This window comes from Tupaia chinensis, unplaced genomic scaffold (assembly GCF_000334495.1).
Source record: "Tupaia chinensis unplaced genomic scaffold, TupChi_1.0 Scaffold000606_1, whole genome shotgun sequence".
Classification (NCBI taxonomy): Eukaryota; Metazoa; Chordata; class Mammalia; order Scandentia; family Tupaiidae; genus Tupaia; species Tupaia belangeri.
Window position 1 is genome coordinate 75,573 of NW_006160124.1, and position 27,653 is coordinate 103,225.

At 42.4% G+C, this 27,653-nt stretch overlaps 1 protein-coding gene across 1 annotated transcript in view; it reads left to right on the top strand.

The window, feature by feature from the left end:
* The window catches only part of ABCB1 (ATP binding cassette subfamily B member 1), a gene marked incomplete at its 5' end in the record, with an annotated part of 91,053 nt that overhangs the window by 60,249 nt on the left and 3,151 nt on the right, over positions 1-27,653 (top strand). The window contains 6 exons of the mRNA XM_006158747.3: positions 5,417-5,620; positions 10,042-10,142; positions 11,647-11,787; positions 11,901-12,000; positions 15,913-16,110; positions 26,359-26,565. Coding sequence (XP_006158809.1) covers positions 5,417-5,620; positions 10,042-10,142; positions 11,647-11,787; positions 11,901-12,000; positions 15,913-16,110; positions 26,359-26,565 — 951 coding nt within the window. The remainder of the gene's footprint in view (positions 1-5,416; positions 5,621-10,041; positions 10,143-11,646; positions 11,788-11,900; positions 12,001-15,912; positions 16,111-26,358; positions 26,566-27,653) is intronic.

Below are 27,653 nucleotides of genomic sequence, written 5' to 3' on the forward strand. Positions count from 1 at the left end.
GTAAAGTGTGTAATTCCTCTTTTAGATCTTGCAAGAATTTCCTCATCTCCTGGAACTCGTCAACTTCTTTCTCCTTTCTCTTTAGCAGATCATTGTCTCTCTTCTCTTCCATCTCTGTTAGCTTCGACATTATGAATGCTCTAAATTCCTTATTAGACATTTCCATGATTTTCACCGAACTGCTTGTGAAGAAGAAGAGTTACTCTTTTCCCTTGGAGGAGAGGTATTTTCTTGTTTTCCCATATTTCTTGTGATCCGGCGGTGATTTCTTGTCATCTGATGGATGGTTTCTTTCTTTCAAATTCTTGAAGTTCAGTCTGAATGTTCAGGAGCAAGCAGACAGAGGTGATCTAGATTCTCTTTGTCATTCTGTTGTGATCACTGGTGCAACAGATTCAGTAGATATTGAAGAATACTTTAACCCTATTAGTATTTGGATGTTTAGCTACAGTGCTCTTAGATCTGTCTAAAAACACATTAAATGGATACTGGAGAGTGGAGAGACAAGAAAAAGGAAAATGAAAAAGAGAGAAACAACAACAAAAAGAGAAAAAAAAAGACAAAAACTGTAATTACTGTTTTTTCATTGTTAAAAAAAAATCACAAAATTGAAAACCGCTTGGCACACGAGCGCCGCGCGAAATATCTAGTTCGCAGGAGCCATGTGGAATCTTCTTCTGAAGGCCTGGCCTATCCTGCCTGGGTGGGAGCGAGCACAAGAGCGTTAATTAACAAGATAAAAGGTGGAGCTGAGAGCAAGAGAAAAACTTTGCCTTTAAAAAAAATGTAAATAGGAAAAATTACACAACAAAAGGAAGACAGAAGCAAGGAGAGACAGAGACACAGAAACAGAGATAGAAGGCTGGGGGTGGGGGGCTCCCTACTGCTAGCTTGTTTGCTGGAGGCTGAATTATCAGTAGAAAATCTTCATTTCTCATGTGCCCTGAAATACCTAGTTTGCAGGGGCCATGTGGAATCTTCTTCTGAAGGCCTCCTGATATGTTCTTCTTCATAGCATTGTTTACCACCTGACCTCAGATATATTTATTTGTTTGTGCCCTCTGCTTCTAAATCAAAGGCTTTGTGAAAATGACTTTGTCACATTAGTTCACTATTGTGTATATGTCCAACACTTAGAAATCATGCTTGGAAAAAAATAAAAGGTCATGTTTGGGACAAAGTAGGCACTGAGAAATATTTTTGATACATGAACTCATATATTTATGTACTTAGGGTTAAGGTCCTTACTTGTCTAACAGTTGTCAACTCCCACGTGCTGAACATGGGATGTACATGTGATAAACAGAACTGACCCCGTCTATGCCGGGCCACGAGGCACCTCCGTGGTTAACATTTTGAGGAACTGCCAGAGGGAGGCCTTACATTGCCGTTTTCAACTTTGTCTTAGGGAGATTTCTCAGCACACCTGGAAGTGGAGATCAGCCTTTTCCCTATGTTGTTTCTTCAGCCCTTTTCTGAGTTTTAAAAAAGTATTTATTTCCATTTGTTATTATTTTTAATTTTTTTGAGATGTTTTCGCTATAGGGCATGTGCACTCGCCAGACAGACAGAGAGAGACATAGAGACAGAAAGTGAGAAATCACCCCCCCAAGGGGATGGTCACGCCGCAATCCCTTCTCCTCCATTCTCCTCTCGGGATCTTGGGCACACGTGCACACACGCCCGGCGTGAGTTTTAAGCCACTGGGTCCGGGATGCAAACCGCAGTCGACTACGTGGGAGTCCAGCGACATAGCCATTACGCTAACTGCTGCTTCCCGTATGGGCCATTTTCAACTTCAGCATGAAACTGAGTTTTCATTGCAGGCGTTGATTTTTATCATCAGTCAGACCTGTTGTATGTGCTATTGTGCTGTGACAGACACTTCCCATATCCATTTGGTAGGAAAGGCAGCATCCTAGGAGGAACATGAAATCTGTCCCTTATAGTAGAACTCTGAGTAGATGTCATCTGAGTGTACTGTGTTTCATAAATTCTTCCCTCCCCTTTGGTCCCTCTGGTATTGTGACCTGCCTCAGGCGACAGTGCTTTCCTATAGCTGCCAGATTGGTGGTCTTCCCTTTGCCTCTACAGTGTTGTTTGTGAGGACTTTGGCCAAGTCCACTAGTCTCCAATTGTCCACTGGTGAAAAGCCTGCTTTTCACTTATTTCCTCAAGGCACCTCAAACTGTCACTCTCTCATGCCCATGAGTGGATACCTGCAACTACTCTGAGCCACTTGGCATCAAAAATGTCCTCCAAAACTGGAAAAAGTGGCTTAAAAAAAAAAAATACAAGGAAGAGTAAACAAGCAGGTTGGCGTATGCCATTGAAATAGAAAAGCCCAAAATAGCTATAATCACAGACTGACTAGAGAAGACAGTTGTATCCAGTTTTTTGGGTTTATTTATTTATTTATTTGAGACCTTTTTTGCTATAGGATGCTTGCACTTGTCAGAGAGACAGAAAGTGAGAAATCAGCCCCAAGGGGTGATGGCCCTGCCACAATCCGTTCTCCTCCATTGTCCTCTCGGGATTTGGGGCACATGTCCACATGCCCGGGTGCATTTTAAGCTGCCAGATGTGGGACATGAAGCACAGTGGACTACATGGGAGCAGTGATGTAACCATTACGCCCTCTGCTGGTCCCATCAGTTGTATCCTGTTTATACCATACTTAACCTGTTTGTGACGGGAGATACATGTGTGTGCATGTATAAAGATATAAACATTTATATGCCCATGTCCAGATATTCATATGTACCTATGCATGTCTATCTTCCAGTAAAAAGTAGTATAATTCATTTATTATACATAAAAATATCTGAAGCAAACTATGCTGTCATAAAACTATGCTACCCAAGGCATGACCAACTCAGGTTTGTGTGCATACAGTCAGTGATGTTATTATATAAGTTGAATTTTTTTTCATATTTGACTTCTCCAGTGAATGTTTTTTGGATGTTTTTAGGATTGTAATTTATTGAAGGAGCTCAACCTTGCTAAATACTAATCATATCTTAATATTTTCCTATGAAGTGGTGAGCTTTTCCATTTTTGCTTTGGTATGATATCTAGAGTTGATATCATACTTTGGTATGATATCTTGAAGAGAAAGAAACAAATAAGGACTATGTAGAAATCAAAAGCAATGAGATACTAAATTTTTCTGAGAGAACTGGCTGAGGGACTGGTGAAAAGTAAACACCATATTCCTCATTTCAAAAGGAAGTGTAAAAAATATACTGTTTTCAATGAACACACAGAATTTCAAATGGGAGTTTAAGTGAGATGATAAGTTTTTTTTAATATATATTTTTACTATAGGGTGCATGTGCTGGACAGAGAGAGAAAAAGTAAGAAATCCCCAGTGGGGTTGGCCGCACAGCAGTCGCTTCTCCTCCATTCTCCACTCAGGAATTCTGGGCACGCACACACACATGTGCCCAGTGTGTTTCTCAAGCTGTTCGGTCTGGGACTCAAAGCACAGACTTGGCCACCTAGGATCCAGTACCTTAATCACCAAACCACCTGCTGGCTCAATAAGATGGATTTTTAAGGAGGAAATAAATAACAAGAGAGCATGAAACAGGGAAGAGTGGAGAAATAAACAAGGAAGAGAGAACATGAGATACAAATAAGGGCAACTCCAGTGGGCTGGAGACATAGGAGGATCAGTCTTAGCAGGTTTTAGACATTAGCCCATTTCATTTTAGCTTGCATGACACTGGGGCTGTGGGTTTTTGAGTGTTTCTTCTTTTCAGCCCTATTCTTCCATATGAAGGTCATTTGGCTACTCTTAGTAGAAGAATGCTCTTCCATTTATTTAGTCTAGAGAGCTCCATAGATTCCCACCCTGTGTGAAGCATAGAAGTGACAGTAAATATTAGTCCTTAGAATTAAGGACCAGTAGCCAGTATGGTAGGATCACCCAGCAAGCTAAATCAAATTTGCCATGTTCAATCCATCTTATTTCTGTGGCCCTTGACTACTGTCCAAAGCTAAACATTTATATATGTTTGAAAGGTTATATGGCAAGGTCATACCTCTGCTATGAACTCCGGGCATGTTCTGAGTGTTCCTCTCAGTCACTGGTAGCTGTGGGACATGGGATCTGAGTAGGACTTGCAGATACTAAGAACAGGGACAAGTGGAGTCATCCCTGTACTGCAGACTGTTCAGGCTGCCTCCTTCGACCTCCGAACTGAAAATGTGGAACACAGAGAGTTGCCTTGAAGGCTACTCCAGTCTCCGACTTATGCCCAAACTGGCAAAAAATCCCTTTAATAGAAGTTCGGTGCTTCATCAGCTAAAAATAAATGTACTCTATTGTTTATGTTGTTGCTTTCAGTCTGGGGTCTGTTCGTCAGTGTGGATTGAAGTGTATAAAGGTTTTCAGTATCTGCAGCTCTTCCTCCTAAGCACTGGTCTAGTTTTATTTCAGACGGATGTTAAATGGTTTTGAAGGGATTGATATGGGGGATTATACAGGGTTCTATCATGTAATTTAGAGTGGAGAAGAGCTTTGGTTAATCAATGCACTTGCTCATTTTGGAAGCTGGGAGAAATTTGCCCAAAGTCATAGAGTAGGCAGTGGCCTTCCTAGACTGTACTCCATAGTTGTCTTTACCTGAGATCAGCTCCACTCAAACAGAAGCAACTTCAGGGGTGAAAAAAAAAAAAAAATCCATGGGCTGTTTCCAGAGAAAGCAGGTCTGGAGCCCAGAGCAAAAATTTGGCTTGACTTGAGGCACAAAGTTCCAGGGTAGAGGAGGCACGGTGGACTGAATTATGTAGCAGTGAATTAAATGCCTTTGTAGATTGACTTCTGGATCACAGTCGGAAATGACTGTACACAACCAGACGTCATGTTCCCTCTGTGGAAGGCTTCCTGTGCTCAAGGCTCTGAGGCCTGCTTAGTGTCCCCTCAACTACATTCCGTAACTTTCAAGTTTGTGCATCTTTCCTAATCAAATTCAGATTAAATTAAACATCATAAGCATCTCAAGTAGATTCAGACATATTTAAATATCTTTAGAGACAAATATTATGCTTACATTATAGTCACATACCTAACACTGAAAGCCTCCACGATTCCCAGTTTAACGTATAGTAATTATAAGACTGTTTGATTTTGCTAATTTGTCGATCTCGGCTTTGATTAATGAAGATTTCCTTGATATTAATAAATAAGAGTGAAAAATATGTAATCGAATTCTGGTTTATTGGTCTTTTGCTTTCAGTATTTATTGTGAACTCATGGAAATCCTCATTTTTAGAAACTCAATGAGCTTCTTATAAATAAACCTTGACTTTATTTTATAACCAGAAAGATAGGAAATAGATTTTAATGAAGGCAAGTTGTCATAATTCTTAAGAAGTATCTCTCTAATTTTTTTGTTTGTTCATTTTGCAGGCCATCGGTTCCAGGCTTGCTGTAATTACCGAAAATGTGGCAAATCTTGGGACAGGAATTATTATATCCTTAGTCTACGGTTGGCAGTTAACACTTTTACTCTTGGCAATTGTACCCATCATTGCAATAGCAGGAGTTATTGAAATGAAAATGTTGTCTGGACAAGCACGCAAAGATAAGCAAGAACTCGAAGGTGCTGGGAAGGTGAGTCTGACTAAGGATAATGGCTTACCTAGCAAATTAAATACTTGACCCAGTGTTGTTTGTTACTCCCCACTCCTTCCTATGTTCTGAGGATGTTTTTACAACCATTCCCCAAAGCAGTCTTTTCTGACACGTATTCAGCAGATTAGAACAAGAAAAGTAGCAAAATCAATTTAAAAAAAATTTTTTAGACATTGAATCACGTTATTTAGCTTACAAAGTGAACATTTCAATATGTGAGCATTTCTCCACAATCTAGGTGATCAAAATATCTTCAACAGATAACACCACACCTCCCTGTCCTATCAGTGCTCTGTCTCCGTATCCCTCCTCCAAATGTCTTTCCCCAGGCCCCCACTCCTCCACACACACCATCTGGCAATCACACCCATCTCTTGTGTTTGTACATCCTTTAGTTAGTCAGTTTCAGTCATAGAGTGTGGACACTCATTGGAAAAGTGCTTGCACATCGCTGTTTATTGCAAAATCAATCTTTTTTCTTTTCTTTCTTTTTTTTTTTTTTGAGAGATTTTTGCTATAGGGCACGTGCGCTCACCAGACAGACAGAGACATAGAGACAGAAAGCAAGAAATCACCCCCCAGGGGGGATGGTCACGCCGCAATCCCTTCTCCTCCATTCTCCTCTTGGGATCTTGGGCACACACGTGCACGCACCCAGCATGAGTTTTAAGCCACCGGGTCCGGGACGCGAACCATGGTCGACTACATGGGAGTCCAGCGACATAGCCGTTATGCTAACTGCTGGTTCCCGCAAAATCAATCTTTATGTTCCAAGACTAAGAGCTAATTTTAGTGGTCTTTTCTAGTGTCAGGCAATGGCTGGTGTCTTCACACTTTTTCTTTCTTCTGCTTTCTTCCTTCCCCCAATTTGTTTTTTCTTTCCTTTCTCCCTCTTCCCCTCCTGCTGCACCCCCTCTTTCGAACAAGTTTAAATCTGCTCCTATGTAGAAGAAAGCAGGCCTGTTTTATCACACCATAGGGGAGATTCAATATGCAAAAGAGCTGGGTTATCTATTCAGTTTAAATGATTAGCAGACTTTTCTTTCTATACTGCCTTCTCTTTTAACCGCATGTCCGTTTATCCTTGCCCTCACACTTTTTTTTGTCGTTTTCTGCATGCTTATTTATTTTTTTCCTACTAGTATTTAACAGATGCTTATGTGGCATTTACTGTGTTTCCTAGCAAACGCTTTCCTCCTTAGAGTGATCTAAGTTCTCTTATCTCATTTTTCAGGTGAGGCTGAGGCCCAGGCAGGCAGTGCCTGTGTGCTTTAGAGCTGATTATTCAAACCACTGTGTTCCAAAGCTGTAGCTCTGTCTGTTCAAAAAACAAAGTGGTGATCTGATGGTGGGACAGCCTGACATTGCATGATCTGCATCACTGCAGAAATGAGAGGCTAGAACAGGGCTGACGCCTAAAACCGGGCCTAACGATCACAGTGCTGATACATCTCCCTGTGGAAGATTCGAGGTTCTCAGGAGTTAGGGAGGGACCAGGTGGATGAGAGAGACCCTGGCTCTTGGTAGGTCCAGATGTCTAAGGTCCTTTGTCCCTGCACCAGGCACCTCACCAAGACGAACGACAAAGAAGGTCCCAGTCATCACCACTATCGCTGTTTTATACCTCCCTGCTGTCCTTCGGACTCTTCACCCTATTTTCTTGGAATTCCTTCAAAAGTATCATTTGGATCAGCTTTAGTGTTCTTCAGCCAGGACTTGTGTGGGCAAACCTCATGTTTGAGGCCCCTTTTGGAGGTACAGCAGGATGGTGCTGACCCTTAGGTGCAGGTCCTGCTCAGGGCCTTCACAGAGAGTTCATTCTGTACAAGTGACCTCATTTAATACTGCACTTTGGTACAGTATGATGTTGACTCTTATCTAAAAGAACAGAAAAGAAAAGAAAAGAAAAGAAAAGAAAAGAAAAGAAAAGAAAAGAAAAGAAAAGAAAAATATTGCTGTTTACCAGTGTCGCTATTTAATGAGGTGTTTGAAGTATTCCACAAAGACGTCTTAGACTGTTTATACAAAAAAGATGATCAATCCTCAGAAGACAGTCCATCCTGAGCTAATGCATTGGAAACTACACGTTAGCACCTTCGAAGGGGTGCATCAGAATTGACTTTGGGGGTTCTTTCAGGGAGGTGAGGAAAGGGGTGCAAATAGAAATGGATATGTGTGAATATAGCACATGTTCAGAGTTGAGGTCAGGGATGTGATAAATGCTCTAAATCAGTGGTGGCACATGAGAGGGGCAAAGGCAGGTAGGAAAAGTGGTGGTTGCTGGACTAGCCAATTTAGGTAATAGTCAAAATCAGACACCATCTGATTGTAATGACCAGGTTGCCATTGATTATGCATTTATTATATACCAGGTATCAAGAGCTCCATATACATTATCTTTCTTTTTTTTTTTAAAGAGAGATTTTAACTATAGGGCACTTGTGCTTGCCAGAGAGACAGAAAGCAGGAAATCATCCTCCCACCCATGGGAGATGGCCACGCTGCAATCCCTTCTCCTCCATTCTCCTTTCAGGATTTTGGGCACACACTCACATGCCCCAGTGTGAGTCTTAAGCTACTCGGTTCAGGAATTGAACCGCAGTTGACTGTGTGGGAGTCCAGCAACATAACCATTTCGCCATCTGCTGGTCCTTATATACATAATCTTATTTAATCCTCTCAGTATTCTGTTGAATTATCCTGTAGGACAGATGATAAAACCCAAGATTCAGAGGCCATGTAACTTGCCCAAAGTCACATTGTGTCTCCTAACTGATCTCCCTGCTTCTATTCTTATCTACTGATAGTCCATATCCTTCTCACAGAAGCCACTCATATCTCTTATAAATCAAATGCTGCTGCTTCCTACTTAAAAGGCCCCAGTTACTCTGGTTACAACTGGAATAAAAGCCAGCCTTTTACCCAGGCTTATAAAAGTCAACATATCTAGCCCTCGATGATTTTTATGACCTTGTCTTTCACTACCCTCTTGCACGCTCACTCTGTTCTGGCCTCATGGTTCTTCCTGAAGTTTCTAGAACTCTCCAAGCTGGTTCCCTCTGATTTTCCATGGGAGGCTCCTTTCCAATACTTATCAATATATTCCAGAATTATTACCTCTTTGGAAAGGCCTTTCCTGTACCCAAATTAACTTATGACACTCCTCAGCAATGGTGTTTCTTTCCTGTTTCTGTATTGACTGGTGGTGTATTTTAACTACTAAAACGTAAGATCCATGGGAGCCAAGGTCACTTCAGCTGGTTTGTCCTTCAAGGGAGAGGGCAAGCCTGCAAGTCCAGTGTCTGTGTATTGTCAGAGTCTGCTCGTACCCTGATGCATGAGATCAGAACCCGCTCACACCCTCTGCCCTGCCTGCAATCTGTACTTTCTAGTTTTCTGTCACATTACCATGAACTAACAAATATTTCTACAAAACAGATGCATTCTTACTTTTCAGAAATAAAAGCCATAATCAAACTTCAATTTGTTTTTGGGTCAGAAGAGAAATACAAGAAAGTTTAATTTTTTTCTTCCTAGAAACGTATATACATTTCCTTTCTTCAAAATTGTTTACTCCATGTTTAATAAAGATTTCTGAGGGAGCTCAGTGTAATTTACCCATTCTCAAATTAAAAACTCTCTCTCCTCACAGTGATTACTGGGTCTCTATTTAAAACTCTGGGAATAAGTGAAGCTGTGAGTATGTGGGATGCTAATTAAGCCTTTGCCTAATTGCTTCACTATGCATCAAGAGGAAGACAGTTGTGAAGTGGTTATGTTCTACGCACCATGCAGGGTCCCTGAGTCAAACTCTGACTTGGACTGGATGATAGGCACACTAAAGCTGTGTGGACTAGAGCCATGTGGCTGTAGGCAAGTGTCATCATCTATTTAAGCCTGAGCTTCTCCTTCTGTAAGGAGTAGATTGAGTTTGTCTATCCTTCTTCCAAGTCTAAAACTTGATTTGACAAATTACTTAGTATCTCTTTCCATGGAAAAAATACTGGTAGGTGATAATATCCAATAACCAAATATTTTGTAATAATGAAATTAATTTTAGGGGCTAGCAGATAGCACAGTGGTTATGTCACTGGACTCCCACATGAGCAACTATGGCTCGAGTTTTGGACCGAGTAGCTTGAAAATTATGCCAGGAAAATGCATGCATGCCCAAGATCTCAGGAGGAGAATGCAGTTAAAGGGATTGCAGAGTGAACATGCCCCCTGGAGGATGATTTGTCACTTTCCCTCTCACTGTCTGTGTCTCTTTCTGGAAAGCATGTATACCCTAAGGCAAAAAACTCTCCCTCAAAAAATGTCTTTTATTTATATTATGGAATTCATACTAATTGCTGCTATTTGCCCCTGTGGCTCTTGGTGACAAATACTCTCTGTTGCAGATTGCTACTGAAGCAATAGAAAACTTCCGAACTGTGGTTTCTTTGACGCGAGAGCAGAAGTTTGAATCTATGTATGGACAGGGTTTGCAGATACCATACAGGTAATAACCACTGAAGAATGGGAGGAGTAGAGGGAGTTTTCCACTTATCAGATTTGTTTTCAGGATCACTATGGCCGGAAGTTAGGGAGCAAGTGGAGAAGCCACCAGAGGGGAACAATTTGGAAATGCTTTTAATTATCCAGGAAAAAAATCACAAGACCCTGAGGCCTTGGGATATCTTTAGGTAGAACCTGTAAGAATGGGAAACTGATGGGAAGAGGAAGGAGAGAGGAACTAGAGGATGACTTTCCACTATCCAGTTTAGATAATGATCCTATTAGTAGCTCAAGTTGGTGATAATCTTTTAATGGAACATGAAATTTGAGGTATCTGCTGAGCACTGGTGGTGGTCCTCTCTAGGTAGGCCTGTTCTTCCTTTCTTCACCCCTTCTTACCTGAAGACCTCCTTGTCTTCCTTTAACACAGTCATCCAGTAAGAGACCTAGTATGTGATGTGACATGAACAGCCCAACCGCTCTGTATCTCAGTTTTCTGTAGTAAAAGGGACAGCTAGACCTTATATGTATTTTTAAACATCTTTTATGATTGAAGAGACTTTTTTTTTTAATGGAAGAAAATACATTTAAGTACTAATATATGGCATAGATAAAAGCAAGACTTGACCTAATTGAAGCAGGCGATGGAAATCCAGAGGCTTCCCTCTTACCAACCTGGTCCTACTCACACCACATCACTGAGTTCCAAGTCGCTCAGAACATCCTAGAATATAACTCCTTTGGAAAGCCACCTCCACCTCCATATAAAAAGTGTTCATTCTTGTAACATATTATTGAGAAGGTAACTCAAGTGCAAATATAGCAACTTCTGGATCCCCCAGGGCAAGACATGCCTATTCACCCAGCACAGTCCCTAGAGTTAGTGTTGGGTAAACATGTGGAATGAGTTTTTACTTGAGAGTACATGCGTATTACATGTCTGAAAGTGAGGATGGAGGGAAGGGTCTTTCATTTATTAATTCCTGAGAGGGTCTTTATATTCATAGGCTTATTGTTTTTGATTGCCAAAGGATACAAGCATTTGCCAGAGAGAGAGGAAGAGAAAGCATCTTCCAATAGAGTGTTGCCACACTACAATTCTTTTTCCTCCATTTCTCTATCCTGTCAGTATTTGAGCCACACACACCCTTATCTGCTGTGTTTTCAACCCATCACGGCCAGGATTTGAACTGTACTCAGCCATGTGGGATCTGGCTACCTATACACAGGGCTTAATCACCATACTATGGGGCCATCCCAGCTTATTTTATCTTTACATAAACACTTTGAGGCTTAGTTAATCCTATATTAACAATAAAGACAATGAAGTTCGGAGCTTAGGAGGTGTCTGAGTTTGTACAACCGGTACGTGATAGAATGAAGCTTAAACTTAGTTCTTAGTTTCATTTTTTGTCTGTCACTCCTGTGTCCCACTGCCAGCCTGTGTAAAACTATGTCTTAAGGACAGAAATGAAAACAGAGCAAGTTTTTAAATGTCTTTTTTCCAGAAATTCTTTGAAGAAAGCACACATCTTTGGAATCACATTCTCCTTCACCCAGGCAGTGATATATTTTTCCTATGCTGGCTGTTTCCGGTTTGGTGCCTACTTGGTGGCACGTGGTCACATGAACTTTCAGGATGTTCTATTGTAAGTACTTAATATTTATGATTCAATTCTAAAAATAAGACTGGGTGGATATACTTTGTGTCTGGATAGAAAACCCTACCCTGAAGTCTCATGAAGACATTCTGGTGATTCAGGACATGTCGTTTTGCCTTGGAGTCTCTGCCTGTTACCACCAAAACACTCCACCTCACTTGGAGTATTAGTACATCTTCTCTTCCCAGTGCAGACTGGCACGTATCTGACCTTTCTAAATATGTGGCTGGGTGGGGCAATTGAATTTAGAGGTTCTCGGAGCCTTGGTATTTGGGAAGAAGTCTAACCCAGAGCAAAGATTCTGGATGGCTCCTGTTAAAGCTACCTAACAGGGCAGCTGAAGTACAGATGTGCAGTACTAACTTCTGCACGTCCTGAGAGATTCCAGGATAGATTTGCTTTTCCTCGATGAGAGGACATTAGAGGGGCCTGACTGTGCCATAGTGGTAGAAGATGCTTTGTGAGGCATTCATCCATTCCCCTGTGGGAAGGTTCTGAGTTTGTGTCCAGAGACCTCCCTGAGCTTGCTAGACACACATATGCATGGGACTTGGGGCTGGTGAAGCTGGGGATGGAACATGGTATCAAGACCATTTTGGGGTGTGCTCACTCTCTCTCTCTCTCTGTGTCACTTGCTGAAGAAATGAATAAAGAAAAAGAACAGTTGGGAGATAAGAGCTGGAGAAATTCAGAAATGACAAAGGAAAAACCAGATTGGAATTTTTTTCACCACGTTGCTGTGAATGTAGAAAATTACGTATTAGGGACCTGCTGGTCACATGGTGGCTAGATTCCACGTGGCCGACTGCGTGACTCAAGTCCTAGACCTTGTTACTTGAAAAACATGCTGGGCACATGTACAAGCATGCCCAAAATCCCAAAAGGAGAAATGGAGGAGAAAGGATTGCAGTGTGACTGTGTCCATGGGGGTTGCTTTCTCGCTTTCCCCCTCTCTCTATAGGGAGGACATGGGCTCTCTAGAAAAATAAAAAAAAAAAAAAACAAAAAACAGACTAGCCCCTCCTCCCCAAAAAAGAGACTATTATACCTCAATCAGGGAGACAACCTTGACTTTAATATACTACTAAAGTACTTAAATATGTTTGGTAGTCAAAGATGGATAATCTTTCTGAGCTTCTAGATTTGGTGATGGGTGAGATTCTCCCTTTCAGTAGCATAAAATAATTAGTAGCAATACAGTTTTACTTTTAAGCAAGAATTTTATATGACAGTGTAATCTGTTAGCATAGTACTAGACATTGGCTTATTCATGCATTGTAGTTTACTCAGGACGACCCCAAAAGAAGGTTTTAAATTTCTACTTATACATGAATCTGGCAAATAAGAGATGGGCGCGCGTTGTGATCTGACCCAAGATCAAAGCCAGGCATCATGGACATTGGAGCTTTGATGAGATACTCACGCATCTCATGCTTTACTCCAAGGAACTGAATTGATGAAAGTTGCCAACACTCAGGCATCCCGTTTTGCAAAATCAATCTGCCTACTAAAGGAAAGAAGAGACCTGTCTGAAGAACAGTCCATATGAAAAATATTTCAAAGGTTCAAATGATAACAACGCCAGAATTAACCACCAGTGTGATTTACTTAGCACTAGTTAAAATAAAATAAAGAAAAATAAAAAATAAACTGCCAACAACACAGTGTTCTATCTGAACACAGACATTCAGCCCAGAGGAAAGGAAGTGATTTCCGGTATTGTGGGATCCCAGATACTATGTCAGCTCCAGGCCTACTATTTAAAAATGTGCCCAGGGGAAGGCAGTGCTATCAGAGAAGGAAAAAACTTTTTAGTGATATTCCAATACTTAAAGGCCTATTTTGTGTAGAAAATAGGTTTGTCTTTAGCTTGAAAAAAAAAAAAAAACTTGTTAAAATCTTGTAAGTTTTTTTTTATTCTTTCTTCCATGACTGAGAGAGAAAGAGAGAGAGGCAATACAACCAACAGGATCTTTAAGCTGCAATCCCTCCCCAGTCTCAGCTAGCCCTAGATAATAGATTTACGTGTACCCAGCATACTCAGGGAGGTCTCTAGACACAAGCCCAGAACCTTTCCTTGTGGGTCAGTCTTCCAGAGTGTTGTATTACCACGGTACCACCACCGGTCCTCCTAGCGGTGGACTCATAAACAGTAGACTCAAACATGCTACTTCTGGAAAAAGAAGATGAAAATCAGTTTCGGGAAAGTGTCCAAGCACCAACTTTGAGAGCTGAACTTGAAGGTTCTAAGATTCTTTCCAACTCTAGCGCTGTCATTCCCACACAGTAGATTAAGAATACAGGCGTACCTTAAGAGCAGTGTGGCATGGGTGTGACGAACTCTCTTTGTTGCTCAGTTCATCTAAGAATCTGATATAATTCCACCATCACTGTGTCCTTTTTCAGTTGTTACAATAATGCTGTATAACATTAAACTTGGTGACATACAATGGTAAACATTTATTTTTGCCCACAATTTTATGGGTAAGCTATGCAGTTCTGCTGATCCAGGTATAGTGGATCACAGCTGGGCCCACTAAGGTGTAGGCTGGGAGCCACACAGCTCCCCTCTGTGCGTGCCTCCTCCTCCTCCTGCAGGCCGGCCTGTGCTGTGGTAGTGGCAGAGTCCCAGGACAGTGAGCACAGCGCACACAAGGTCCCCTGAGTCATAACTGGCAACTGTGACTTCCACCACATCCTGTTGGCCAAAGCAGGCAACAAGGCTGACCCAGTTTCAAGGGTCGGAAAACAAATTTCACTTCTGAAGTGAAGTGAACAAAATGCTGCAAAGGTCACATTGCAGGAAGGTGAGAGGTGGCAAAATGGGCCGTTTCATAACGTTCCATCACACTGACATAAACTTCGAAAGAAGAGTATGATTTGGTATTTTGTTTTTAAGACAGGGTCTTGCCATGTTGAAATCCTCCTGCCTTTGACTCCCAGCTGAGACTGCAGGTCCTGTCACAACTCTGCTGTTTTTCAAGAGAGTCTCACTGTGTTGCCCAGGCCAGCCTTGAGCTTGCCATCCTCCTGCCTCCTCGTCTCAAATCGCTGGAATTACAGGCCCGAGTAACTGCTGTAGGTTGGACCAAGAATCGAACCCACCCAGGTCTCCCATTAGAAGGATGTGCTACTATGGCTGGGTCCGGTGTTTTGTTTTATTTTTGCAATTCGCTTTTGTAACTATTTGAGGCAATGCTTTCTGGTTGTAGAAGTGCTGTCTTTCTAGAATCACTGTTAGAACCGGGCACATGTTTTGTCTTGGCGTTTTAGCTTATCTGGTGATATTCACATGGCTAATAGTTGACCTACTTTCCTAACCTTTTAAAATGTCATGGATAGTTTTAAAGATTCTGAAGTTTAGCACACCAACATGAAAAGAAACAGAACCAGAACTAACTAAATTTCCATGAAAATCTAGTGATTTCTATACAAAGGAATTTGCATAAAATTCTGTCATATTAATGCAAATAACAATTTGGTTTTATTCCCTTAATAACTGAGTTGTAACTGGTAGAAAGGTCATTTTTATCACAAGGAGCATAATTGCCCTATGCTTTATCATTGATAAAGTTAACTCAGACTCAGACCAGTCTGCATGACACGAGTTGCTACACATTTGTGTACAGAGCTGTGTGTATAAAGATTAACACTTACACAAGCTTCCCACGATGTCAATAGGCATTTTATGTTCTGAAAGCTAGCTGTGCCCTGTGAGGAGACAGTGAGATAAAGAAGCTGCAGGGCATCTGGGACAAGGGCCATCCACTGAATTGTGGATAGAAGCTGATGCTAAACTCACAAGCCTTTGGTACTGGTTTGACTCCAGGCTAAAAATCAGCAATTGGAAAGCTAAATATTTGCCTTAAAAGAACTGGAAGTTGGATTTGGGTAGCTTTCTACTGTGACTTTCTGTCTAACCTCTCTCTACCCCCATCTCCCATTGTCATTTTATATGATGATGACCTGCTGATGCCACCACTATACTGAATGTGAGTTTTAAGTTTCTCTCCTACAGTCTTCAGTAAGGTTTCCTTGAAATAAGACTTCTTATTGCAATCATTATCTGACCTATTATAACAATAGCATTTAAGGTTTTTTGTTTTTTCCTAGGTTAAGTTTGAAGGAAATGTGACATTTAATGAGGTTGTGTTCAATTATCCCTCACGGCCAAATGTGCCAGTGCTCCAGGGGCTGAGCCTGGAGGTGAAGAAGGGCCAGACGCTGGCCCTGGTGGGCAGCAGTGGCTGTGGGAAGAGCACGGTGGTCCAGCTCCTCGAGCGGTTCTACGACCCCATAGCCGGGACAGTGGTGAGCCCACTTTCATATTCAGTTCCTTTCAGATGTTTCATTGTCTAGATGCCTGAATATATTTAATTCTTGACTATAATCCATGGCTTCCCAAGCTTTTTAATAACAGACCCACTTAGATAAAACCTGAAAGCCTAGAGACAGTCTTCAAGCTGTCCGCTGCCCCACCACATCCCCCAGCCTCGTCCTCTACACCGCCAAGTCTTTATTCCCCCTAGTGAGCAGCCCCCTCTACCTCCCATGTCCTTTCTTTTGGTTAGGTTTCAGCTGACTTGTCAAGAGCTGGCAAACATTGAAGTAGCCAGAAAGACAGAGGAGAGGTATGAGGAGAGACAAGCAAAATAGATGGGTGTTTCCAGGAGAGGCTGTCAGCAGGGACAGTGCTACAGGGAGATTAGGTCAAACGCAGAGCACAAAGACATGACGGGGTCTGGCAACAAACGGCATTGCTGTTACTTTAAGGTACTCTTGGGGAAGATGGCAGGAAGCAATATAGCATGGCTACAGTACAGTTACGAGGGGAAATGGAGGTTTAAATGAGTGTATGAAGAAGATGGAAAGTGAAAAAAGAAAAGAACAGAGTCCAGGGAAAGTGTTTAGGAGGGCAATCTTAAGCCCTTTCTGACTGAAGGTGAGACCAAACCACTGATAGAGAGAAACATATAAAATGATAAAAATAAAATCAAGAAATTTACAAAGTGGTAAAGAATATGCAGAAGTACCCTTTTGTTTTTTGAACCAAAAGGATGAATAAAGAGTAAGAATTATTCATTCACCAAAACTCTGAGTGTCTCTCAGGGACTGCCCTACTTGCTGGAGATGAGAGAGGAGTCTTGAAAGGAGTAGGGAATTTAAATTACTTTAATGGGGAATAAGAAAAGAGTCAAACTGAAACAGCACAGAATTTAGAATAAGAAATGTTCATTATTCAGGCTTTTAGTTATTGGTCATACCCAGAGGCGATATTCATAATATTTAACCACTGGAATGGTGAGGACACTGACCAGTCAGAATGGACGCTGCTCAGAAAAATCGGGTCCATGACCTCCATGTGGACCCCAGTTGTGGTTGTTTTGTTTTGGTTTGGTTTGGTTTCATTTGAGAGTTTTTTGCTATAGGGCGCATGCACTTGCCAGGAAGACAGAAAGAGACAGAGATAGAAAGCTAGAAATCACCCCCCCAGGGAGGTGGCCATGCAGCAATCCCTTCTCCTCTATTCTGCTCCCAAATCTTGGGCACACACACACACACACACACGTGCCCGGCATGAGTTTAAGCCACGAGGTCTGGGACTTGAACCGCGGGCCTTGAACCGCAGTCGCCTACGTGGGAGTTCAGCAACATAGCCATTAAGCCATCTGCTGGTCCCGACCCAGTTGTATTAATGACTGAAATAAATCTAAGGCCCTTGTCTTCCCCACAGCAATCACTGTTACTCATATTGGGTTGGAAAAGTCATGGTATTTTTGCATAGAAAAATACATCAGTTTTTCAACAACCCAATAAGTATATTTTATATTGTATGCAGAGAGATTTATGCCTTTACTCAGTCTATTCTTTAATATTTACTTGAGCTTCATGCTTTATTTGTACTCCTTTGTTTTATATTTTCTGCTGATTTTGATACTGTGCTTCAATTTTGTGGTTAAAGTTTGAAAATGGGACTCCAAATGTAAAGTTCTCAGTGGCCATTGAAGCAAGTAGAGGAGGAAATGTTAGCTCCCAGACACTGGTCATTGTCCTCAGGAAACATTAAGTAACTCTTAAGTGTTGTGCTCTAATGAGAGGTAGGGTATGATGTCTGCCCTCAAAGACTCTGACTGAGGAGATAGGTCATATACTTCCATAAGTTCGATTAAAGAAGAGGATAAACCTAGGGCCGATTCTTGGGATAAGTAGGATTTACGTATGGCTGAGCATAGACATGACACTCAATGCAAGAGATACTGTGAGCTGTGGTTAATAAGAGATTTGTTCCCATGGTAGCCAATAGGCCAGGATGTCTGAAATACAGAATTTAGTTAGAGTGGTAGTTCTCCCAGCTTTTCTCATTATAACCCAAGTAGGAAAGATCTGGAATATTTTGCCCCCAACATACTCATAGTCAGTCACTTTCCAGTGGAAAAAATAAATTGTGATAATAAAATGTTGGCATTGACCAGCCCCATGGATTAGTGATTAAGTGCAAAGCACAGGGAGCCCAATCCTACATAACTGACCACGGTTTGAATTCTGGCCCTGGTAGCTTGACAGCCACCCCACGTATATGCGCATGTGTGCCCCAAATATTCCAGCAGTGTGGAGAAATGGAGGAGAAGAGAGTGCAGTGTGACGGTCTTCCATTGGAGGGAGTTTTCTCTCTCTCTTTTTAGCAAGGGTGTATACCTCTGCCAACAATAAGATCAATTTAAAAAGAATGTTGGAACTGAAAACAACAGTAGTGGGGCCGTCAGGTGGCATGGTTGTTAAGGTGTTAGACTCCCACATGGCCAACCACAGTTTGAGTCTTGGACCTGGCAGCTTGCTCTCTCACTTTCTCTCTCTCTTTCTCTTGTCTAATTAAAAAAATAATAATAAAAAATAAAATTAAATAAATAAATATTTTTTTAGAACGAAGGAAAAAAACAATAGTATAGTACAAGAATTACACAAGAAGAAAGTAATAATTTTTCTATTAAGTACCTAAATGTAAACAGGACATAATTAAAAACATGGAAAGTACCAGTTACAACTGAGTATAAGAAACAGAAACTACTCTAGGTATTTCTGTAGATAAATATATTTTTTGAGAGATTTTTGCGATAGGGCATGTGTGCTCACCAGAGACAGACGGAGAAACAGAAAGCAAGAAATCACACATCCCCCCAGGGGGATGGCTACACAGCAGTCCCTCTTCCTCCATTCTCTTCTCGAGATTTTGGGCACACACACACACATGCCTGGCATGAGTTTCAAACTACTGGGTCTGGGACTGGAATCACAGCACTGCAACTGTGATCGAAGCTTCATGAAATCGTGCCAGCGTCACAGCTGTTCCAAACCTAAAGATTCAGGACCAGCATCTGCCTGTTGCAAAAACTCCTCTCTGCCAGAACCCACATCTTAGCTTACTGCTGCTGCTAAAAACAGTTAGCATCTGCCCCCAGATTTTACTTAGTGTGTCTCACCGGTACAACCTGACTTACTTCCCAGACCCAAGGGAGTCTAAAACGTAGTTTTTAGCCTGTCAATATCTTGCTATGTGGAAGGACAGACACAGAGAAATAGGGAAATGAATGCAAAGTGATAGGTCAATAACTGTCTCAAGACATCCATGATAATGCCCTGAAAGCAAAGCACCTCATGTACTGCAGGAATAGCCGCTTCCTGCCCCATGCATTTGTGCACATCTTTGAAATACTGCCAAGTTCTGCACAATAGCTAGACTTCTTATCAAAGGTGTCCCAAATAAACTCTAGGAAATGTGCCAAGTTTTGTTTGTGAATATCAATTAGGATTCCTTACTAATTCAATTAGTAGTTATTACTAATTAGTTGTTACTGCCATGGAAAAGTGAGTCTGGGGGGTTGAGCATCATTTGATTATGAGAGATGAAGAAAGGACTTGACCCTGAGGACCACCCTGGAGTCGGGAATTCCCATAATTAGGGGGCCTTGAGTCATACTCTGAAACTTTCACCCGGAGTGGTGGTTCTCAAACCTTGGCACATACTAGGAAGGCCTAGAGAGCTAGTAAAGGACTCCTCTAGGGTTTACTAGTAGTAAGCTAGGGCCTGGCCTTATAATTTTACAGTTTTCCCAGGTGATTCTGAGAACACTGGACTTGTAAATTGGAGGGTGGGCACGCCTGAGTTAAATTTTGGAAAGTCTTGAAAAGTTAAACTATAGAATTGTGAAACTAGGGGAGGAGCCTAATTGGGTGAGACCTGAAGGTTATGAGAGCTAGTAAAGGACTCCTCTAGGGTTTACTAGTAGTAAGCTAGGGTCTGGCCTTATAATTTTACAGTTTTCCCAGGTGATTCTGAGAACACTGAACTTATAAATTGGAGGGCATGCCTGAGTTAAATTTGGGAAAGTCTCGAAAAATTAAACTATAGAATTGTGAAACTAGGGGGGGAGCCTAATTGGTTGAGACCCAAAGGTTATGTAATTTTAAGGATTCTACTTACAGAAAAGAAGAGAAACCTTTGAGTGCAGAATTAGGTATGAAAGTGAATAATAATATTAGCGTCCAGTAACACTGTGTGTTACTATTGTAAGACTCTGCAAGGCTGAACCACGGGTTATGTAATTTTAAGGATTCTACTTACAGAAAAGAAGAGAAACCTTTGAGTACAGAATTAGTTATGATAGTGAATATTTACATGAGCGTCCGGTAACACTGTGTTACACAGTGCTCTGCAAGGCTGACCCACATGGGAAGGTGACAAGTTCATGTGTATGACCTTCCTTGGTACAACAGGCCCACGTGTGCCACAGCCCAGGGCTGGCTGAGGCTGGGAATAGGTTGCAGAATCAAGCCTTTATCGGAAATGCTGTCTTTCTCTCTTTTTGTCTCTCACTCATGGGAGAATTTTGTTAGTTTTGTTGTTGTTAAGTTTCTTTTGCCATAGAGCTCATGTGCTTGCCAGAGACAGAAGGAAAAAATCATCCCCAAAGCGGGTGATGGCCAAACCGACTAGGTCCAGGACTTGAACCACAGTTAGCCAAGTAGGAATGCAGTGTGTATTACTTCCAGACCCAAGGGAGCCACCTGCTGGCCCTGGAAGAAATAATTTTTAATAAGTGAATATTTAGTTCACGTGGAAAAAAATCACAATGAAATACTGGAACCTTAAAGATTCTGGTCCCTTACCTTTTCTCCTTTCTTTCTTTCTTGATTTTTCAAGCCACTAGGTCCAGGACTTCAGCCACAGTTAGCCAAGTGGGAATGCAGTGTGTATTACTTCCAGACCCAAGGGAGCCACCTACTGGCCCCGGAAGAGATAATTTTTAATAAGTGAATATTTACTTCAAATGGAAAAAAATCACAATGAAGTACTGGAACCTTAAAGATTCTGGTCCTAATTTATTGTTAGTATTGATTGCTATAGGGTATGTGTGCTAATGGAAACCACAGTACATTTAACAACCTACCATAGAGACAGCTACTTACTTTAATTTAGCCTTACATTATTCCTTACCTTATGTTTACATTTTAGTTATGTTTTTATTATTATTTATTTACTATTATTATTATTTATTACTTGCTATAGGGCATGTGTGCTCGTTGGAACAGTGGATGTGAGAAATCGCCCCCTGGGGGGGTTTGCCATGGTACAACCCTCTCTCCTCCATTCCTCTCTTGGGATTTTGGCCATGCACAAACACCTGCCTAGTGTGTTTTCCAAACTTATGGGTCCAGGACTCAAGTCGTGTAGTTGGCCAAGTGCAAGCCCTGGATCTTTTTTTTTTTGAGAGGTTTTTGCTTATAGGGCACGTGCGCTCGCCAGACAGACAGAAAGGGACAGAGAGTCAGAAAGCGAGAAATCAACCCCCGGTGGGATGGCTATGCCGCAATCCCTTTTCCTCCATTCTCCTCTCAGGATCTTGTTTGTTTTTGTTTTTGCTTTTACATTTTTACAATGCCATAGGCGTTGTGCTCTAGCCCTGGATGTTTTGACACACTTATTATTTTGAGCAGTTTCCATGCATCTCCCAGAGTTCCTTATTCTTCCCTGAGATCTCACCCCTGGTTTGAGTCTTCCCTGCTCTTTTCATGTTCCCCTCTCCTGTCTATTCCATATACCACAGGCAGGGTCCTCTATCCCATATAGGACTCACTTGGAATGCTTCTTGTCATTTTCTAGTTATAACTAGTAGGTGTCCGGGCCAAGGGGGCGCCTCACTCCTTTAAAGAAGGACAGAAAATATCTTTCCATTGTGAGACACTTACCTTCTACCTCCCCCCTCACTGCCCTCTGCCTTCACTTATTAACTCTATCTATGGTGTTTTATCCATCCTGGATCTCCCCGTAACTGACTGTGTAACCTTGTCCAAGTTACTCAACTTAGCTCATTTCCATGTCTATAAAATGGAGATTAAAATCACAACATCCTCAGAAGAATTGTTACAATGATTTAACAAGAGGATGCGTGAGGCATGCTTAGAAGAGAACCTACCATATCTTCAGTGTCGACTTTTTATCTGTTATTATTTCAGAATAGAACAATACATAGCTAACATTTGATCATTGGGGCTAATGGAAACCACAGTACGTTTACCAACCTACCATAGAGACAGCTGCTTACTTTAACTTGGCCTTACATTATTCCTTACCATATGTTTACATTTTAGTTATGTTTTTATTTATCCCTGGATCTTTTGACACACTTATTATTTTGAGCTGTTTTCATGCATCTCCCAGAGTTCTTTATTCTTCCCTGAGATCAGTGCCATGCTTTACCAGAGAGGTTCTGCTGTGCTCTGTTTTACACTCTGGGCTTCTAAACATGTTTTCTTAAAGGAAGGGTTCTTCAGCTAATGTAGATTTTAAATAGTTTGCAATTCTAATGTATTGTGCGGGGATGAAGAGGCTCAAGAGTGTTATTGTATTCAGTATAGTGAAGAAACCTATTAAAACTTGTTGGGATCATTCAGATTTGCGTCATGGTTTTGTTGAATAGTGTCTGTTTTCCTCCCAGGGGTTGGGGGAGAAACTTTTCTCAAATTTCCTCTAGTTCCATCTAGTAAGATCTGCTCTTTACCCACGTCCTCATGTTTTTACTACCTTTCTCCACCCTCTACCTTCCACCTTCACTTACTAGCGCTGTGAAGGAGCCTAGAGCGTAGATGCTTAGCATGTCTCCATGGCAACTGGGCTTGGTACTAATAGTCATGGCTGTGCGTTCCACCCCTGTACCTGCAAGCTTCATGAGCAGACACTGTGTTCCTGCAGCAAAGATTGTACTTTGTCCTTAGCCAGCTGCCTCCCAGGGGCATCCAGCCAGCCACATGGGATACAGAAAGTGTTTAGGGCTTAGTACATGCTCATCAGCACTATTAGAATAACCCAAAGCTGAGTGACTAGTGTCATCTTCAGAAGAGATGAACGACTCACCCACTGGAATGCCTGAACGTTTTCATACAAAGCAGATCTTCTGGGGAGATGTATCTGCATCAGAGCAAGGCTTTTATCAGCAAGGCCATGAGGGGCCCTTCCCAGAATTTTGTAGAACAATCTATGGAGCCAGGTCAGTAGAGAAAGGGCAACCTTGGGACCAGCAGTTAGTGTAATGACTATGTCAATGGACTCCCATGTACCTGAACGCGGTTCGAATCCCAGACATGGTGGCTTAAACTCACGCTGGGTGCGTGTGCGTGCATGCCCAAGATCCCAAGAGGAGAATGGAGGAGAAGGGATTGCGGTGTGGCCATCCCCTGGGGGGTGATTTCTCACTTTCTGTCTCTGTTTCTCTCTGTCTGGGGAGCCCACGCGCCCTATAATAGCAAAAACCTCTCACAAAAAAATAAAATGCAAAGAAAAAAGAAAGGGCAGCCTCTCTTTCCTCTCTCCTTCAGCTCGTTATTTTTTATACACCCATCCACCCCCTTAGTTGCAGCACACCCACACAAGTACAAATTGCCGACAGTGCCTGGCGCTGTGCTGAATGGGGGCCATACATGCTTTATTTATTTATTTATTTGGAGAGGTTTTTGCTATAGGGTGAAAACACTCGCCACAAAGACAGAGAAAGACAGAGACAGAAAGTGAGAAATCACCCTCCGGGGGGATGGCCACACCACAATCCCTTCTCCTCCATTCTCTTCTTGGGATCTTGGGCATGCACACACACGCACCTGGTGTGAATTTAAGCCACCAGGTCGGGGACTCAAACCATGGTCGACTACATAGAAGTCCAGTGACATAGCCATTACACCAACTGCTGGTCCCCATACCTGCTTTAATCCTCATCCTCAGTCTATGCGATTATTCTTCTTTATGTCCACTCTAATCTGTCCTGAGATGTAAGGTTAAGGATGCTGGGATACATCTCAGACGTATGAGGCATTCTGTTAGTTTTTGATAGCAGCTGTAGGCAATTACCACAAATGTCGTGGCTTACTTACAACACACAGACTTCTTATCTTACAGTTTTAGAGGTCAGAAGTCCAACAGGTCAGTTTCACCAGGCTAAAGTCAAGATGCTAGTGTGGCTATATTCCTTCTGGAAGTCCCCAAGGCCATTTCCTTGCCTCTTCTAGACTGTGGTCCCTTTGCCATCTTCAAAGCCAGCAATGTCTGGTCAGGGCGTTCTCATACTGCACCCTCTGGTCCTCACCGTCCTGCCTTCCACTCCTGTGCGTTCCACCCCTGTACCTGCAAGCTTCATGAGCAGACACTGTGTTCCTGCAGCAAAGATTGTACTTTGTCCTTAGCCAGCTGCCTCCCAGGGGCATCCAGCCAGCCACATGGGATACAGAAAGTGTTTAGGGCTTAGTACATGCTCATCAGCACTATTAGAATAACCCAAAGCTGAGTGACTAGTGTCATTTTCAGAAGAGATAAACAACTCACCCACTGGAATGCCTGAACGTTTTTGTGCAAAGCAGATCTTCTGGGGAGATGTATCTGCATCAGAGCAAGGCTTTTATCAGCAAGGCCATGAGGGGCCCTTCCCAGAATTTTGTAGAACAATCTATGGAGCCAGGTCACTAGAGAAAGGGCAGCCTCTCTTTCCTCTCTCCTTCAGCTTGTGATTTTTCATACACCCCCTTAGTTGCAGCACACACACACACACACACACACACAACTAAAAATTGCCGACAGTGCCCGGCGCTGTGCTGAGTGGGGGCCATACATGCTTGCTTTATTTATTTATTTATTTATTTATTTATTTATTTATTTATTCGGAGAAGTTTTTGCTATAGGGGTTGTACACTCGTCACAAAGATAGAGGCAGAGAGACAGAGAGCGAGAAATCCTCCCCCAGGGGGAATGGCCACACCGAAATCCCTTCTCCTCTAGTCTCCTCTCCGGATCTTGGGCACACACGCACACGTTCCCGGTGTGAGTTTAAACCACTGGGTTCGGGACTCAAACTGCAGTCAACTATGTGGGAGTCCAGCGACATTGCCATTATGCTAACTGCTGGTCCCCATACATGCTTTTATTTAATCCTCGGTCTATGCGATTATTCTTCTTTATGTCCACTCTAATCTGTCCTGGGATGTAAGGTTAAGGATGCTGGGATACATCTCAGAAGTATGAGGCATTCTGTTAGTTTTTGGTAGCAGCTGTAGGCAATTACCACAAATGTCGTGGCTTACTTATAACACACAGACTTCTTATCTTACAGTTTTAGAGGTCAGAAGTCCAACAGGTCAGTTTCACCAGGCTAAAGTCAAGATGCTAGTGTGGCTATATTCCTTCTGGAAGTCCCCAAGGACATTTCCTTGCCTCTTCTATACTGTGGTCCCTTTGCCATCTTCAAAGCCAGCAATGTCTGGTCAGGGCGTTCTCATACTGCACCCTCTGGTCCTCACCGTCCTGCCTTCCACTCCTACACTTAGAGCCTGTGTGATTCCCTGGGCCCAACAAGGTAATCCAGGAAGATCTCTTCATTTTAAGGTCAGGAAATTAATTTAGCAACATTAATTCTGTCTACTACTTTCATTTCTCCTTGCCATGTAAGGTCATCTATTCGCAGGATCCAGGGATCAGGCTATGGATCTCTGGGGCGAGGAGGGCATTGTTTTACCCACTACATGCAAATTTAGAATTCCTCAGAGTGTACAATTATGGCCTAGTTTGATAACCTTGACCACCCAGACTAAAAGCAGAGCAAAACCAAAACTCTTTTTCTTAATCTCACAGTAACTTTTAGAAGTTTGTTTATATATATATATGGTTTTTTGTTTTTGTTTTTTGTTTTTTGAGAGAGAGATTTTTGCTAGAGTGCACATACCATCTCCAGAGGGACAGAGACAGAAAGCAAGAAATCACCCCCCAGGGGGATGGCCGTGTCTCAGTCCCTTCTCCTCCATTCTCTTCTTGGGATCTTGGGCACACATGTACGTGTGCCTGGCATGAATATTAACTCGCCGGGTCTAGGACTTGAACCACAGTGGACCACTGGGAGTCCAGCTATGTAACCATTACACCGTCTGCTGTTCCCCTCAGCAATTTTAATGCATGAGATAAGGATGTTAGTTTTGCTATATTCAGATTGTGCCAGGCCTGAACTTGATCTCTGAACTCATTTTCAGAAAATCGATGGAGAGGAAATAAAGAATCTGAACGTCCAGTGGCTCCGAGCGCAACTTGGAATTGTGTCGCAGGAGCCCATCCTGTTTGACTGCAGCATTGCTGAGAACATCGCCTACGGAGACAACAGCCGGTTCGTGTCACAGGAAGAGATTGTGAAGGCAGCCAAAGAGGCCAACATCCATTCCTTCATTGACTCACTGCCTGATGTGAGTCTCTCTTCACATTAAAAGTCCAGGGCATGTGGCTGACTCCTTGGGCTATAGTTTGAATTTTAAAGGGCTGGTTTCCTAATAGTGAAAAGAAATTAACAAGCAGAACACATCCCCAGCAGTTCCAGTTAGGTGTTAGGCTCACCTGACACACCTTGTGAAGAAGGGATGAAAGCGTTAGACTGAAGGAGGTTCACGGGAGTAGAACTTTCCGAGGGTAGGTGAACTGGAACAGCTCTCCAGAGCCAAAGCTTCTAGGCTTGAGGCTCTGGCTTCTTCAGCCCAAGGGGTAAGTACGATGTCTGAGAGGCCATTCCCTTCAAGAGCCAAGTTCAGGGCCCGTGGGTAGCGTCTGGGGCACATGTTGCTTCTGGTCCTGCCAAAGAAGCAAGCGCATGTGTGTTTGTCCCTCTTTCCCATCTTGTTTTTTCTGCCTCCTTGCAGCTTCCAACCTCACTCTTGAGGCAGGCCAGGCCAGCAAGCTGGACCCACACCAAAATGTAGGTTTTCTCTGGATAGGGCTGAGCCATTGGGGTGACCATGTTACCCTGTAATCTCTCCTTATTGTACATTGCAGGGGCCTAGGCTCCACTTACAGGGTTGATTGTGGAGATCTTCCCTGGGCCATTGTCTGTGGGTGTCCTCAGAATTTCTTCTAGGAATTAGATAAGTGAAACTGATCATCTTCTCTTAAATCCCCTTAGATTCTGTATTTTTTATTCTGTATTTATTTTATCTTGGCCTAGCTAACCTAGCCCCTCCCATTACCACAAAGCATGTCCCTTATTGTGAGGAGGTGCCTTCAAACAAATAAAACTCTATAGTCTCAAACTAATGGGCAAAGCAGTGTCCTCATGGGAAGGATGGCAATACTAAGTGGCCTTCACCTTGTCTTTAGGCTCTCCCTCAGACAACTGCTACTACCAAGCACAGACCCCAGGAAGGAGGCATTGTCCCCCTTCTCTCTTTTAACAATCTAGCCCAACCAAAAGTCGAACATTGAAAACATAAAACTGCAAATTCTCTTTCCTAATGAGAGGTCAGTAGCTCTCAAAGTTTGGGCATGGATCGGCATCACCTGGGAA